This window comes from Mustelus asterias, chromosome 9 (assembly GCF_964213995.1).
Source record: "Mustelus asterias chromosome 9, sMusAst1.hap1.1, whole genome shotgun sequence".
NCBI classification, from domain to species: Eukaryota; Metazoa; Chordata; class Chondrichthyes; order Carcharhiniformes; family Triakidae; genus Mustelus; species Mustelus asterias.
In genome coordinates this window covers 89738439-89756489 of record NC_135809.1, presented here as the reverse complement: position 1 = coordinate 89756489, position 18051 = coordinate 89738439, and the positions used below count along the sequence as shown (strand labels likewise).

Below are 18051 nucleotides of genomic sequence, written 5' to 3'. Positions count from 1 at the left end.
AGGATATAGATAGGCTGGAAATTTGGGCAAAGAAATGGCAGATGGAGTTCAATCCTGATAAATGCGAAGTGATGCATTTTGGTAGAAATAATGTAGGGAGGAGCTAAATGATAAATGGCAGAACCATAAAGGGTGTAGATACGCAGAGGGACCTGGGTGTGCAAGTCCACAGATCCTTGAAAGTGACGTCACAGGTGGAGAAGGTGGTGAAGAAGGCATATGGCATGCTTGCCTTTATAGGACGGGGCATAGAGTATAAAAGATGGGGTCTGATGTTGCAGATGTATAGAACGTTGGTTCGGCCGCATCTGGAATACTGCGTCCAGTTCTGGTCGCCACACTACCAGAAGGACGTGGAGGCTTTGGAGAGAGTACAGAGGAGGTTTACCAGGATGTTACCTGGTATGGAGGGGCTTAGTTATGAGGAGAGATTGGGTAAACTGGGGTTGTTCTCCCTGGAAAGACGGAGGATGAGGGGAGACTTAATAGAGGTGTATAAAATTATGAAAGGCATAGATAGGGTGAACGGTGGGAAGCTTTTCCCCAGGTCGGTGGTGACGTTCACGAGGGGTCATAGGTTCAAGGTGAAGGGGGGAGGTTTAACACAGATATCAGACGGACATATTTTACACAGAGGGTGGTGGGGGCCTGGAATGCGCTGCCAGGCAAGGTGGTGGAGGCGGACACACTGGGAACGTTTAAGACTTATCTAGACAGCCATATGAACGGAGTGGGAATGGAGGGATACAAAAGAATGGTCTAGTTTGGACCAGGGAGCGGCGCGGGCTTGGAGGGCCGAAGGGCCTGTTCCTGTGCTGTATTGTTCTTTGTTCTTTGTTATTGTGATCGTGCCTGCTGCCCTGCAGTGCTGGTCTGTACTATTCTCATGGTGGGATGGCAAGGACAGGCTAGAGATGGAGCTGCCACTTCCAAAATAAACCTGATGTGGGAACACAAGTAGACAGATGCTGAGGGAGGCATGTTAGAAAGCCTGCCTCCATTCATTGGGACATAGTTCAATTCTGTATAGTGCTGTTAGGCACCTAATCCTCACCCCTAAGCCCCATTCACTCCCCATGTCGCCTCCATATTCCCAGTAAGAGTTTTAACAACACCAGGTTAAAGTCCAACAGGTTTATTTGGTTAAAACTCTTACTGTGTTTACCCCAGTCCAACGCCGGCATCTCCACATCATGTCCTCCATATTCCCCCAGGCCTGCTCACAGCCCTCCTCCCCCATGTCCTCTCATTCAGTATCCACTGTGGACAGGACTCATAAGCCTTATGCGATAAATTCTATAGATTCCCTAATAATAGTTCCACAATAGAAACCAGGAAATACTGGGGGCTTGTAAGAAATGTACGATAATAACCATGAGTGATTTTAATATGCATATAGACTGGATTATTCAAATTGGTCAGGGTAATCTTGAAGGAGAGTTCATAGAGTGTATTAGAGATTGTTTCTTGGAACAATATGTTGTCAAACCAACCAGGGAGAAGGCTGTTTTGGATTTAATATTTAGTGTAATGAGATGGGATTAATTAATGATCTTGTAGTAAAGGATCCTCTATAGAAGAATGATCATTGCATGCTTGAATTTTAAATTCAGTTTGAAGGCAATAAACTTAAGTCCCACATTAGTGTTCAGTTGTTAAATCAAGGTAATTCGATAGGCGTGAGGACAGATTTGGCCCGAGTGGACCGGGCAGAAAGACTAAATCATCGGACAGTTGGTGGCAGACAATTAAGGAAATATTCAATTCCTCCCAACTAATATATATTCCAGAGAGGAAGAACAATTGTAAGAGGGGCAAAATGAATCTGGCTTAGCAAGGAGGTTAAAGATAACATAAGGGCATATTATATTTCAAAGATCAGTGGCAGACTGGATGATTGGAAAACGTTTAAAGACCAACAAAGGATTACTAAAAATGTATTAAAAAGAGCAAAGGTAAATTATGAAAGAAATCTAGTGCAAAATATCAAAATGGATAGCAAAAGATTCTTTAAGTATATAAGAAAGGAAGAGAGCAGCTAAAGTCAACATTTGTCCCTTAGAGGACGTGACTGGGGAGTTAATAATGGGGAACACAGAAATGGCAGAGACATTAAGTCATTATTTAGTGGTTTTCACGGGGAGGACACAGAACCATCCCAATAGTAACAGGTAATGAAGAAGTAGTTGAAAAGGAAGAACTTAAAACAATCGCCATCACTAGGGGAAGAAATACTGAGCAAACTATTGGTATTTAAAGGCAGACAGTTCCCAGGGCTTGATGGCATACATTCCAGGGTCTTAAAAGAAGTGGCAGCAAAGATAGTGGAGGCACTGATTATAATATTCCAAAATTCACTGGATTCTGGAAAAATTCCAGTGGATTGGAAAAGGGCTAATGTAACACCCCTGTTCAGAAAGGGAGAAAATAGGAAGCTATAGACCACATAGTTTAACATCTATAGTTGGGAAATTGTTGGAATCCATTATTAAGGAAGTAGTAACGGGACATTTGCAAAGTCCCATCAGAGTCAGAATGGTTATATGAAGGGTAAATCACGTTTGACTAATTTGCTAGAGTTCTTCGAAGATGTTACAAGCAAAGTGGATAACAGGGGTCCTGTAGATGTAGTGTATCTGGACATCAAAAGGCATTTGATAAGGTGCCACACAAAAGGTTAATACACAAGGTAAATCCCACAGGGTAATTAATAGCTTGGATAGAGGATTGACTAACCAACAGAAAGCAGAGAGTGGGGATAAATGGGTCTCTTATGGTTGGCAAGGTGTAACTAGTGGTGTGCCACAAGGTTCAGTCCTCCCAACTAATTACAATCTGTATTAATGACTTATATGCAGGGATAGAATGTACTATAGCCAAATTTAAAGATGACACTAAAATAGATCGGAAAGCTGGTTGCAATGAGGAAATAAGAAATTTATAACGAGATAGATAGGTTAGGTCAGTGGGCTAAAATTTGGCAGATGGAATTTAACATGGATAACTGTGAGGTTATCAATTTTGTTTGGAGGAGTAAAAAGGCAACTTAGCATCTAAACAGAGAGAAACTTCAAAATGCCTCAGTGCAGACGGATCTGGGTGTCCTTGTGCATGAATCGCAGAGCGTTAGCGTGCAGGTACAGCAGGTAATAAGGAGGGCAAATGGAATTTTAGCATTCATTGATAATGGAATAGAGTATAAAAGTAGGGAAGTGCTGTTGCAGCTGTATAGGGCATTGGTGAGGCCACATCTGGAGTACTGCGCAGAGTTTTGACCCCCTTACTTGAAGAATGTAAATGCATTAGAGGTGGCTCAGAGAGGATTCACGAGATTGATTCCAGAGGTGAAGGACTTGTTTTATGAAGAAAGATTAAGCAGTTTAGGCCAATACTCATTGGAGTTTAGAAGAATGAGAGGCAATCTAATTGAGGTATGTAATATGCTAAAGAGGATTGACAGGGTAGATGCGGAGTGGATGTTTCCCCTTGTTGAACATTCTAAAATGAGAGGCCATAGTTTTAGGCTAAGGGGCAGCAGATTTAAAACAAAAATGAGGAGGAATTACTTCATGAAAAGGGCTGTGAAACTGTAGAATTCTCTACTCCAGTCTACAGTGGATGCTAGAACAGTAAACACATTCAAGGAGGAGATAGGTAAGTTTTTAATTAGTAGCAGGATGAACGGTTGTGGGGAGTGAGCAGGAAAGAGATGAGACCGAGATGAGGTCAGCCACAATCTTATTGAATGATGGAGTAGGCTCGAGGAACTGAATTGCCTACTCCTGCTTCTGGTTCTCAGTTAAAACTTTTTCACACAACAAGTCATTGGGATCTGGAATGCACTGACCAGGACTGTGGTGCAGGCAATTTTAATCGATTCATTTAAGAGGGTGTTTGATCATTACCTGAAAAGGAATAATGTGCAGGGCTATGGAAAAAGCCCAGAGAGTGACGCTAGGTAAATTGCTCCTTCTGAGAACTTTACAGACCTGACAGGCTGAATGGCCTCCTTCTATAACCATTCTGTAATTCTGTGAATTACAAAGTCTTGGACTCTGAACAGCTGTTAGAAGTAATCAAAGCACGTTGTGTCCCAAGTGTTCACATGTATTGTGATGTACATTCTGAGGAACAGAATACAGTAGATCAAGGGTTGGATAGTGATCACGTCAGACCGAACTGGTCTATCACCTCCAAAGACCAATTGCCTGAAATGGGTGCTCGGGTGCATATATTCTAGAGATGTCTAGTAAATCAAGGGATGTGATGATTTTAGGGCATACAGGAAAGGCTACTAGCAAGTTTAAATATTGGTTACAAATTATCTTGCTGGCTTGAAACAAATATTGGAGAGAAAGAAAGTTGCTAAAATTAAATAGGTGTACACAAATCAACACCTATCCAATTGTTTTTAAAAAAGAAATGCATGTACAACAAATTGTTAGGGACCATAGAAGAAAAGCATCTCATAATAATACTTTGATCAGAATATGGAAATTTTAGTTTAATTTCTTTTTTTATTTTAGCAGAGAGAAAGGAATATGTTAAATATATGTTGTGTTTAATTGTATATAGGTGGTAGGCTTTCACTTGAGCATCTTTGAGACAGCCTAATGCTGTAGTTGGTAAGTTTGGAGGCATATGCATGTGATGCAGAATTCTAAATAAAGATAAAAGTGTGCAAAGATTGGCTCCAGTTTTATCCTTCACGAACTGGTTTTCCAGAATAGGACACCTAGAAATACCATCATCCTGCTGGATGCTTATTCATATTTGTGTAGTAAAGTGGGTTGATTAGCTCAGCAAAGGTTTCCTGGATATAGAGACATACCATGCTTAAGGAGCTCCAGCAGTGATTTCCTAACTTGAAACCAACAATGTGCTCAAGACCAAAGCTCACTACAACACCCATGCTCTGATTAAGTACTTAATTGCTCCTATTTTCTTTAAAATCTACTTCAACTCCCTATTCAAATAGTACTCCCATTTCATTGTAGTCAGTATTTATTAAAGCTATATGAAAGTCCAATCAATTAACTCATTCTTCAGATGCCATTCCCTAAGAAGCCATTGGCAACCATGGACTTCCATTGGACTTGTCCATGATTATTCTTGGCAAAATATTGCACTGGTTTGCTGTTTGCATCTGCAGTATGGCTGATCTGTAAACTCTCTCACTTTTATTGCCTGCCATCAGGCATATTGGAAAGATTTGCAGGCTGATCATCAACCTGTTTAGGTTATCAATGTACCTTCTGTGGCCATTAAGTACTGAAGTGTGGTTTGAACCCAGAGCTTTTAGTCCAGAGGTAGGGGTGCTACCACTGCGCCACAAGACCTTCTTTTAATCATTAAACCAGTGATTCCAGATATTGAGGGGCTATTGCTATGGTGGAGTATTTGGCTGCTCTACCTTAATATTCATGCCTCAGATTCCACATTCATATCAACATACTCACCATTATTCGGAAACCTTTTTCTCTCACTTTACTCAGATAAAGCTTTCTATTTGCTTCCTTTTTGTCCTTGCCATTTTCTGGTTTTGCCGCTACTAAGACAAAATCAACTTTATCCTGAAACATTAGAATACCAAAGTAAAAAAATGGATTGTTTGTCAGACATAATGCACTCTTCTGTTTCTATAATGAGCTCCATCTTCCATAACATTTATATTGCACCTAACGTGGGCCTGTTAGCTGGCATAGAGTAGAGGGAGGTCTAATTTGTATCTCAATATTTCCGACTGAAGACTGCTGATGTGACAGTGTAGAAGGGACTCAAACTCCTGCTATACCAGATGATGACTGGTTAAGTGAGGGAATGTGCACAAAACTTTATTCTGCTTCAAACCTTTTGCACCAGACTTGAAATTGCTCAATAGGACAATTCACTAAGTCCAAAGATACATGACTGAACAATGTGGAGGGAGTTCTAACATATTGTAAACCTAATTTTGAAGTATTTGGGAGGTCAGTGTTAAAAGCCCAGGCTGTTTCTGATTTGAGCTCTGTAGACAAATCTTTAGTCTGCATTATATTTATGTTAAGAAGTTTAACAACACCAGGTTAAAGTCCAACAGGTTTATTTGGTAGCAAAAGCCACACAAGCTTTCGAAGCTCTAAGCCCCTTCTTCAGGTGAGTGGGAATTCTGTTCACAAACAGAGTTTATAAAGACACAGACTCAATTTACATGAATAATGGTTGGAATGCGAATACTTACAACTAATCAAGTCTTTAAGAAACAAAACAATGGGAGTGGAGAGAGCATCAAGACAGGCTAAAAAGATGTGTATTGTCTCCAGACAAGACAGCCAGTGAAACTCTGCAGGTCCACGCAACTGTGGGCGTTACAAATAGTGTGACATGAACCCAATATCCCGGTTGAGGCCGTCCGCGTGTGTGCGGAACTTGGCTATCAGTTTCTGCTCAGCGACTCTGCGCTGTCATTGTTTTGTTTCTTAAAGACTTGATTAGTTGTAAGTATTCGCATTCCAACCATTATTCATGTAAATTGAGTCTGTGTCTTTATAAACTCTGTTTGTGAACAGAATTCCCACTCACCTGAAGAAGGGGCTTAGAGCTTCGAAAGCTTGTGCGGCTTTTGCTGCCAAATAAACCTGTTGGACTTTAACCTGGTGTTGTTAAACTTCTTACTGTGTTTACCCCAGTCCAACGCCGGCATCTCCACATTATATTTATGTTGTCAGCCTTTTAACTAAGATCAAGCGTCAGATCAAGCCCTGGGGTGCAATGCCTTACCTTGTTAGCTTGGATCTTGTTTGTCTCTCTTGTGGGAACTATGAATTGGATTCAATCAAATTTTGAATTTGGTTTTTGGAGCAAGCAAGGAATGGATTTGGGTTTGCCTGGTCCATTCTGAGCATTAGCTTTAAAGGTAGAGTAATTTTTTTTTAAATTATTTATGTTGTAACTAACCTTTGACTTTTAAATGGGATGGTTTGTTTTGAGTTGTATTCTGTATATAATTACTTCACTTGGAAGAGCTTCATGGGTGATATGGATGGAGTGAGTAAAGGAAAAAATAGGGGATAACTACTTTTCTATGTGACTGAACACCACAGTGTACTCACTTACTGTACATAGAAATGTGAGTGAATATCATTTGGTACTTTTCTATCTTTCAGTACCATACATTATTTTTTCATGATTTGTTAAATTAGATCTTTTGAAAGAAAAAGAAAGGAGTTACCAAAATATCATTATCCTCGAGCAGCGGGCATTCGTCTGCATTCTGGGGCGTAATGTAAATCATTTCATTCTGTAAAAAAAAGATGTTATGAGTGTCATTCACTGGCTGTGGGATAGTGCTCACATCAAAGTGCCATCATGGATCTTTGCCTGAGACACTAATTTCCAATGGCATTACCATAACTAAATCACCCATCATCAATATCCTTTAGATTACCATTAACTAGAATTTTAACAGGACAAGCACATAAATACTGGAACTACAGGAGCAGGGGAGAGGCTGGGAATTCTGCAATGAATAACTCAACTTCTGACGCCCCATAACCTATTCACTATCTACAAAGCGGAAGTCCGCAATGTGTTGAAAAACATCTCACTTTCCTGGATGAGTGCCACTTCAACAACAAGCTCCATCATGCTTAATTAGCACCCTATCCACCACCTTAAACATTGACTCCCTCCACCCCCAGCGTACAACAGCAGCAGTGTGTATCAGCTATAAGATGCACTCCAGCAAATTGCTAAGGCTCCTTTAAACAATACCTTCCAAACCCACAATGTCTACCACATAGAAGGACAAGGGCAGCATGCAAACAGCACCATCTCCAAGTTCCCTCTAAATCACCCATCATACTGACTTGCAAATGTGTTATTACTCATTCACTGCCACTCAATCATCATTTTAGAATTCTCTCCCTAACAGCATGGTGAAAGTATCTACACCATGTGGAATTCAGCAGTTCAAGAAGATGGCTCACCACTACCTTCTCAGAGAGATTGTGGATGGGTGGCAAATGCTGGCTTTGCCAACAATGTCCGCATCTCACAAATTAAAATAAATTTGCAAGGAAAACAATTGGGCTGCTGGATGGACATACAGGTGACAGATGCAGTTAAGTACATACAGATATGATATATTACATGTTGGACTATATCTTAGCAGGCTAAAATTTAAATGAATTGTAGGAGAAAATGGACTCTGGTCTGTGAAAGTGCATAATGGAAATAAAATTATGGGCGGGATTTTCTGGCTGCACTCGCCCCGAAGCCGCAAAGTCCCGCCCGAGGTCAATGGACCTCTGCATGGTCCGTGTCCCACCCCCTACAATTCCTATGGTGGGCAGGATGGTAGACTTCCACCCTATGTGTTTAGATGCACAGAATATAAAAGCAATATGATTATTTATATTAAAAACTATATTTAGGCTGCAATTGGAGTATTACAGGGAGGTTTGGGCTTTCCAATATATGAATGAAACAGCAATGTGTTATTGTGTTCTGAAGTTGTGATCAGGATCGAACTGAACTTTTGGGGCTTTACAGTTGAACAGCCTACTCACAACTGATGGAACTAAAATTCAATTAATTGAAAACTGGTCTCAGTGATGGTGACCATGAAACTATCATCAATTGTCATAAAAACCCATCTGGCTTCACTAATGTTCTTTGGAGAAGGAAATTTGTCATCCTTACCTGGTCTAGCCTATAAATGACGCCAGACCCACTGTTGAATAGCCTTGTGACATAGATTAGGAATCGTCAGCTGGGCAGAATATACCAGGTGCTGGCCTGTGGTGCTTTTTCAATGTTGATTCAAGGCATAGAATCATAATAGCACAAAATGAGGACATTCAGCCCATCAATCTATTTATATAAGACATGATTCAGTGGATACGTCTATGTTAAGTCTATACTGTCTCTGTAGAGCAATCCACTCAGTTCAAATTCCCTACTCTTTCCTTTATGCCTGCAAGTTGAATTCCAAGCATCCATCCAATTTGTTTTTGAAATCTTTTGATAATCTCCCCTTCCACCATCCTACTGGGAGTGAGTTCCAAATTATTAGTTTTCACTAATAAGGTTCTTTCTCATATCCGTCTGTACCTCTTGCTGAAATCAAAACTGACTCTGATCCTCCTATTTCATGAGTCTCAATTTTGTTAACCAGTCTTTTATGCAGGATATCTTAAAAACCCATATAGACAACATCTACCGGATTCTCCTCTTCGCCTTACTCTGTTACTTCAAAGATAGTCAAACGCAATCTACTTTTTACAACTCCATTCTGGCTCTCTTTAATAAACTAAAATCTCTTCAGTATCTATTAATTCTTTATATGATTAATGTTCCTAAACTCTTATCCACCACCATTGTGACTATGTGCATCCTTACACCCTTTCTTAAACAAAGGTATCACATTTGCCACTTTCCATTCTTCTGATGCCTCCTCTCCCTCCTTATTTAAGGAAATTTGGAAGATTATGGCAAGACCTTCCAATATCTCCACCCCACTTTCCTCATCAACCTTGGACACAAACCATCCAGTCCAGGTGACTTATCAAATCTCAGCATAGCCAGGCTATCCTGTCCATCTTGCCCATCGGTTTTCACCTTTTCCACCTCTACTTTTACCAATATTTTGTCAGCCTCCTTCTAGTAAACACAGATATAAAGTATTCATTAAATGTTCCAGATTTGCCCTTGCCTCTAAGCAAATTTCACCCTCTTTGTCCCGAATAAACCATGCCATCTCTTACTACCCATGTACTTTTTAAATGCATATTTTCCATGTTTTGAAGTGCATGATTACAGGCCTACTTGTGTGACTTCCCTCTTCCTTTATCCCTATCACACTATTTAGAGGCCTATAGAATATCCCCCTTAATGATAAATACCATTCTCTGCTTCTCAACTCTAACCAAATGGATTTGGTCCATGTTCACATAAATGACATCCTCTCTCTTTTCAATGCTACAATATCTTCCCTAATCAGTGCTATCATCCCATCTCCCTTTTTCCCTTCCCCCTCTTTTCAGAACACTTCATATATTTGAATATTAAGCACTTAGCTTTACCACTTTTGAGCCACATTGCTGTTATTGCCATTATATCATATTCCCACATGGGTATTAGTGCTTGTAGCTCACCTTTAGTACATTTTATGCATTTATGTGCAAGCATTTTAAATCTGTCTTTGTATTCCTTGCAGTCCTTCTTAGTCTACTCCTGTCTATTTCCTTCTCTCGTTCTATCTAACATACTTACTCCTTTATGTACTTTATTTCTGTTTCCTACTTATATATCCTGGTGCCCACTACTTGCCAATTTAGTTTAAATCTTCTCCAGGCATATCAGTAAATCACCCCGTGAGGGCACTGGTCTTGGTCCTGATGGGGTACAACCCATTCCTTTTGCATAAGTGCCTTCTATCCCATAGCTGGTCCTAATGCCCGAAGAATATGAAGCCTGTACTCCTGCAGCATGCTTGAAGCCACGTATTGATCTTTCCTATTTCTACTCTCACACCTACGCACTGGGAATAATGAAGAGATTACTGCTTTCTAAGCTCCAATTTTTTACTTCCTCACTATCTCCGAAAAGTATGACCATAGGACATGAGTATCTACCATCCCTCTATGTCACTGGTGACAACATGTGCCACAATTTCGGGCTCACTCCCATCTCCCTGCAGAACATTCAGCATCCTTGCAATGATGTTCTTTAACCTGGCACCAGAGAGGCAATACACCATGTGGATAGTGTGATGATGATTACAGAAATACATGTCTGTCCTCTAACTTTGGAAATTCCTTTAATAATTATTTAAAGCAGACCAATTAGGCCTTTCACAATGGATCCAATTGCACGCAATAATTCCCACAGTGCAATAAAATAAAATCTTTATCTGTAATAATATTTCAATGCACAATAAGCAAATCCATTTTGTACACGTGGGCAAGAATCAACTACAGAATGTGTGGCCACTGGAAACAGTGAAGTGGACCAGACATAAGGAGAGGTGTAAGGTGGATTAGATTTCAACACTGAGGTAATCAGCAATCTCAACATGAAAGAGAAATAAAAAACTTTCACTTAAATAGCACTTGATTGCTTTACACAAATACCACAAAGTACTTTCCATGTTTTGATTACAGGCCTATTTGTTTTCAGTCATATTTCCTTGTTTATTTCTCTACAAGATTGTAATCATTAAGTGTTTGACTCCAGTTACACTAAATGTTATCATGGGCTGGTAATATGATGGAAATCATCTGGCAATACAGTAGGTGTAGGAATTAAGTATGTATCAGTATGAGGATAAAACTGTGATTTGCTGATGAGAGAGTTGGGTTAGTTTTCTTTAGTGTGTTATGTTTGATCTTCACCACTAGAAACTCTTCAGTATTACCTATCTGTTGGAGTCCAGTAAATGTTGCTGTACTGTTGTTCAGAATGAATGGCCGCAATTTGGTGCTGCTATTAACCGTGGGCGCATATCCCATAATGGCCACTAAATCGGACAAGAGGCCAAAAATGAGATTTGCATTGGGGAGATTTCCGATTGTGGTCTTCCCAGATCCCTCCAATGACGCAATCAGTTTCATGCCCAGGAAGGGTGCAAACCTGATAGCATAATTTGAATGTATTATACTGTATTATAATGGACTGGATGGGATTGATGTTCATAAGGAGGAGGTGTTAGCAATTCTGGAAAGGGTAAAAATAAATAAGTCCCCTGGGCCGGATGGGATTTATCCTAGGATTCTCTGGGAGGCTAGAGAGGAGATTGCAGAGCCTTTGGCTTTGATCTTTGGGTCATCATTGTCTACAGGAACAGTGCCAGAAGACTGGAGGATAGCAAATGTTGTCCCCTTGTTCAAGAAGGGGAGTAGGGACAACCCTGGTAATTATAGACCGGTGAGCCTTACTTCTGTTGTGGGCAAAGTATTGGAAAGGATTATAAGAGATAGGATTTATAATCACCTAGAAAGGAATAATTTGATTAGGGATAGTCAGCACGGTTTTGTGAAGGGTAGGTCGTGCCTCACAAACCTTATTGAGTTCTTTGAGAAGGTGACCAAAGAGGTGGATGAGGGTAAAGCGGTTGATGTGGTGTATATGGATTTCAGCAAAGCGTTTGATAAGGTTCCCCATGGTAAGCTTTTGCAGAAAATACGGACACATGGGATTGAGGGTGATTTAGTGGTTTGGATCAGGAATTGGCTAGCTGTAAGAAAACAAAGGGTGGTGGTTGATGGGAAATATTCATCCTGGAGTTCAGTTACTAGTAGTGTACCGCAAGGATCTGTTTTGGGGCCACTGCTGTTTGTCATTTTTATTAATGACTTGGATGAGGGCGTGGAAGGATGGATTAGCAAATTTGCGGATGACACTAAAGTCGGTGGAGTTGTAGACAGTGCGGAGGGAAGTGGCAGGTTACAGAGGGACATAGATAAGCTGCAGAGCTGGGCTGAGAGGCGGCAAATGGAGTTTAATGCGGAAAAGTGTGAGGTGATTCACTTTGGAAGGAGTAACAGGGATACAGAGTACTGGGCTAATGGTAAGATACTTGGTAGTGTGGATGAACAGAGGGATCTGGGTGTCCATGTGCATAGATCCCTGAAAGTTGGCACCCAGGTTGATAGGGTTGTTAAGAAGGCGTACAGTATGTTAGCTTTTATTGGTAGAGGGATTGAGTTTCGGAGCCAGGAGGTCATGCTGCAACTGTACAAAACTCTGGTGCGGCCGCATTTGGAGTATTGCGTACAGTTCTGGTCGCCGCATTATAGGAAAGATGTGGAAGTGTTGGAAAGGGTGCAGAGGAGATTTACCAGGATGTTGCCTGATATGGTGGGAAAATCGTATGAGGAAAGGCTGAGGGGCTTGAAGTTGTTTTCGTTAGAGAGAAGAGGGCTAAGAGGTGACTTAATAGAGGCATACAAGATGATCAGAGGATTAGGTAGGATGGATAGTGAGAGCCTTTTTCCTCGGATGGTGTTGGCTAGCACGAGGGGACATAGCTTTAAATTATGTAGGTATGTAGATGAAGGTAGTGCAGTTGATGTCATATACATGGATTTAAGTAAGGCGTTTGATAAAGTCCCCCATGGTCGGCTTATGAAGAAAGTAAGGATATGTGGGATAGAGGGAAGTTTGGCCGATTAGATAGGTAACTGGCTATCTAACAGAACAGTAAGAAGTCTCACAACACCAGGTTAAAGTCCAACAGGTTTATTTGGTAGCAATGGTAGCAATGGTATTTGATTAGGGATAGTCACCATTTTGGTCACCATTGGTAGCAATGGTATTTGCTACCAAATAAACCTATTGGACTTTAACCTGGTGTTGTGAGACTTTTTACTGTGCTTACCCCAGTCCAACGCCGGCATCTCCACATCATATCTAACAGAAGACAGAGGGTGGTGGTGGATGGAAAATGTTCGGACTGGAAACCGGTTACCAGCGGAGTGCCACAAGGATCAGTGCTTGGTCCTCTGCTATTTGTAATTTTTATAAATGATTTGGAGGAGGGGGCTGAAGGGTGGATCAGTAAATTTGCTGATGACACCAAGATTGCTGGAGTAGTGGATGAGGTGGAGGGCTGTTGTAGGCTGCAAAGAGATATAGATAGGATGCAGAGCTGGGCTGAAAAATGGCAAATGGAGTTTAACCCTGACAAATGCGAGGTGATTCATTTTGGTAGGACAAATTTAAATGTGGATTACAGGGTCAAAGGTAGGGTTCTGAAGAATGTGGAGGAACAGAGAGATCTTGGGGTTCATATCCATAGATCTCTGAAGGTTGCCACTCAAGTGGATAGAGCCGTGAAGAAGGCCCATAGTGTGTTGGCGTTCATTAACAGGGGGTTTGAGTTTAAGAGCCGTGGGGTTATGCTGCAACTGTACAGGACCTTGGTGAGACCACATTTGGAATATTGTGTGCAGATCTGGTCACCTCACTACAAGAAGGATGTGGAGACACTGGAAAGAGTGCAAAGGAGATTTACCAGGATGCTACCTGGTTTGGAGGGTAGGTCTTATGAGGAAAGGTTGAGGGAACTTGGGCTTTTCTCTTTGGAGTGGAGGAGGTTGAGAGGAGACTTGATAGAGGTTTATAAGATGATGAGGGGGATAGATAGAGTGAACGTTCAAAGACTATTTCCTCGGGTGAATGGAGCGGTAACTAGGGGGCATAACTATAGGGTTCACGGTGGGAGATATAGGAAGGAAGTCCGAGGTAGGTTTTTTACTCAGAGAGTGGTTGGGGTGTGGAATGGACTGCCTGCAGGGATAGTGGAGTCAGAAACTTTAGGAACATTTAAGAAGCTATTGGATAGGCACATGGAGTAATTCGGGATGATAGGGAGGAAATAGCTTGATCTGGGTTTCAGACAAAGCTCGGCACAACATCGTGGGCCGAAGGGCCTGTTCTGTGCTGTACTGTTCTATGTTCTATGTTCTATGAGGGGTGAGAGATATAGGACAGATGTTAGAGGTAGGTTCTTTACTCAGAGAGTAGTAAGGGCGTGGAATGCCCTGGCTGCAGCAGTGGTGGACTCGTCAACGTTGAGAGCGTTCAAGTGGTTATTGGATAAACATATGGATGATATTGGATTAGTGTAGATTAGAGGGGCTTTAGATTGGTACCACTGGTTGGCGCAACATCGAGGGCCGAAGGGCCTGTACTGCGCTGTAATGTTCTATGTTCTAATGTACTTAGCAGGCTTAATGTCACATCTTCCACCTTCAATTAATCTTCCCACTCACCAGACATGACGTCACACTCACGCAAATCACTACTGTTCTTTACAAACAAGAACCAGGCACCATGGCCTCCAAAGGCGAGGAAAGAGATGTGGACCATTATCACCACTGAGCACTGGGAACTTGAAGGGGACAGAGGCCACTGGGCAACCAATCAGGAAGCGAGGGAGGGAGGAGAAAGAGGAAGTCAAATGTTGGGGGTCAGTGGTTTTATTCGCAGGGGGCAACAATATCACAGTGGTCTTGGAGTCTGCTCTCTTGTGGTATGAGTCTGCTGCCTGTGATGTGTGAGTCTGCTTTCTCTGATGTATAAGTTTGAAGGAGATAGTGCGGCACCTGTGCCATATTCTGGCGGACTTGGCACCATGTGGCACCAGAGGATACCCACTCCCTGTGGCCGTCAAGGTCACAGCAGCCCTGAACATCTTGCCTTGAGTTCCTTCCACTTCCACCAGGGACCTTTGTTGAATCTTAGGCAACCGCCCATATGTGCATCCGTGAGGTACACCAGTCTCCACAAGGTGAATCAGATTGGCTGGGCACTTCCAGAGTCTCCTAGGTGGAAGGCCCCAGGCTCTGCATCAGCGGATCTCCTCCCTCCAGGTACTATTGGGCCCCTGGATAACTCCAGGGGATAGAGGGACAGTGAGATCCAGAAGCCCCACCATCCTCTGGCACTGCTACCCATGGATGCCTACTGGTGTCTGCACCATACAGTTGAAGCCCTCAGCCCTGGTGTTCAGGCACAAAGCCATACATCGGACATCTTCTGCCATCAATCTGACTTCAAGCCCCAGACTTTCCACTGGAGATGCCATCCTTGCCATGTTGGCCAGGGCGCATTGCAGGCACCATCTCCTGCATCAGAAGGCTTTGGGACTCTCCCATTCAGCTTCAGCGGTCGCAGGAATGTCGCTAACAAGCCCTTCCTGTTGTTTCTTCTCCTTAAATCTGAAGTTACAAAAGGTGTTACATTTTGTGCCCCCAAAACCTGAGATGCCAGTAACTCAGCACGGACAGGGACTGGAACGTGAGGCCTTCCCATTCTGTATGATGGGTAAGTTCATACCTGGCAATAATTTGCCCATGAATCACAAAGTAACTTTTGACTGAAGCTTTTTGATTCATTGACACTGTGATACGCAGAGTTTCAAAAATTGGTCAAGGTTAGATTCCACGGTTTCTCTTAAATCGTTTTATTAACTAGCAGAAGTGCAACTAAGAAATGTGGTTTTGTGTATTTATAATTGGGCTGAGATTTCAACATCTCACATGGAGCTTGCAAAATATAAAATGCACATGGAGAAGCTATGTGTAATTCTAAAACTTGATGACTCATACTGATTCAGTCAATCCTGAGACTTGGAACCAATAGTGTGAGAATTGTTTTAACATTGTTATCACAGCTAGTGTGATTATTGAATGGCTGGTTTCAGAGCCAAGGCAATCAAGCTGAGGGAAGCAAGATTGCAACAGTTCCAGCATTCACAGAATTATTAAAAATTTATTCCAATTACATGGGGAAGTGGTGACACCAAGTTTAAGTTGAAGAGGTTTCTAAATGAGGGGAAATAAACTTGGGGCGGAATTTTCAGCAGCAGAGGTGGGGATCACCATTGGTTGCCAGTCCCCGCAAATGTCTACAGCATTTTGCATGGCTCGCCCTTCCCACCATCGGGAAACCCACTGCAGGGGGTCGCCTTTGAGCGTGACTAGAAGATCCCGCAAGTGGGAAGGACCAGAAAATCCCGCCCTTGGTCTCTCATGATTTTGGTTGACTTTATCGTATGTGCCAAAGGTACCTAGAGTATACAACCTGATTTCATTATCTTTGAAAGGTACATTGTACGTTAGTCTAAATAATAAGGGACCACTATAATCCAACAATCTCATTGACTATAATAACATCTCTTTTTAAATTCCCACATTTTCATGCAAAGACTGGAATCACTGTTCCCAGTGGGAGCTTGTATATTGTTCCTTTGACCTCTGACACCTGGATTCTGATCAAATCTACACTGCTAGGATGGAGGTTTCCTGTCTCTGTCACTTCCCAAGAGTCAACTAATGCTAAAGCAAGAACGCGAACTCATAGCAAACAACAATTTGTTTTTATATGATGTCGTTAATGCAATAAATTATCCAAGATCGTTCATGACAGCATTATCAGACAAAATTTGATACCAAACCATATAATTAGGTAACAAGGCAGATTAACAAAAGCTTGGGCAAGGGTTAGGTTTTAAACATAGAAAATAAGAGCAGGAGTAGCCCTTTGAGCTTGCTTCGCCATATGATCATGGTTAATCCTCTATTTCAATACCATACTCTTGCATTCTCCCCATAGCCTTTGATACCTTCAGAGCAGTGGTGGGCAACCTGCAGCCTGGGGGCCATGTGTGACCCATCTAGGTTCTGAGTGAGGCCCACAAGACATTTTGTTGACTGCAGAGTTGCCACATTCTACTGATTTTCATCCAGAAGCTTTTTCTTACTGGTATAACTGAAGTGATACGCACATAAAGCAAGGGCAGGTGAAGTGAGGTGCATGTTGATAGCACACAACTTTGACTGTGAGAGCTGTGGGCTCCCTCTGTGCCCAAAGTGTAAATGTTTATTTTGTTTTTACCATTTGAAGTTGATAACTCTTAATATATGATTAAGCATTTCCTCTAATTCATTATGAAATATTTAGTATGTACATAAAATATATTTAATCTGTTTCATGGGGTCATGGTTACATGCATCTCTAATTTCTTGTTTAATGCTTCCCCTACCTTACCACTACTGTTTGGAGGCCTATAACCAATTCTCACTAATGTTTCCCGCCCCTTGTTGCTTCTTCACTCCACCCAAACTGATTCTAGATTTTCTGGGCCAATATCCTCCCTCAATATTGCACTGATTTCATCATTAAATAACAATGCCACCCCACCTCCTTTTCCCTTTTTCCTGCCCTTCCTAAGTATCGAATACCTTTGGATATTCAGTTCCCAGCCGTGGAAACACTGAGAAAAAACACCCAGCAGTATCCAAAATGGAAAACCTGTGAAAGTGGGGAGATGGATTCAGGGGATTCCTGCACCATATGCCTAAGCTTTTGCCTGGTCTGGTAGTCACCCATCCCCTTTCTGCCTACGCACTCTTTACCTGTGGTATGACCCACCTTACTGTATGATGCGCGACATAACTCACGAGGCTAGAGGTACTCGGGGAAATAAAGGCTTTTATTGACTACAACAATAGAGCTACCATATCTATTACACGATCCCAGACTAAAGGGTCCCAGACAGAGCAG

General features: G+C 41.9%; 1 protein-coding gene across 2 annotated transcripts in view; it reads right to left on the bottom strand.

Moving 5' to 3' along the window:
* Nucleotides 1-18051, bottom strand: part of LOC144499161 (anoctamin-9-like) — a 133477-nt gene that overhangs the window by 102811 nt on the left and 12615 nt on the right. For both annotated transcript variants that reach the window (XM_078221243.1, XM_078221242.1), the window contains exons 2-3: nucleotides 7211-7279; nucleotides 5460-5573 (exon numbers count right to left, since the gene is read on the bottom strand). In XM_078221243.1, coding sequence (XP_078077369.1) covers nucleotides 5460-5573; nucleotides 7211-7279 — 183 coding nt within the window. The remainder of the gene's footprint in view (nucleotides 1-5459; nucleotides 5574-7210; nucleotides 7280-18051) is intronic.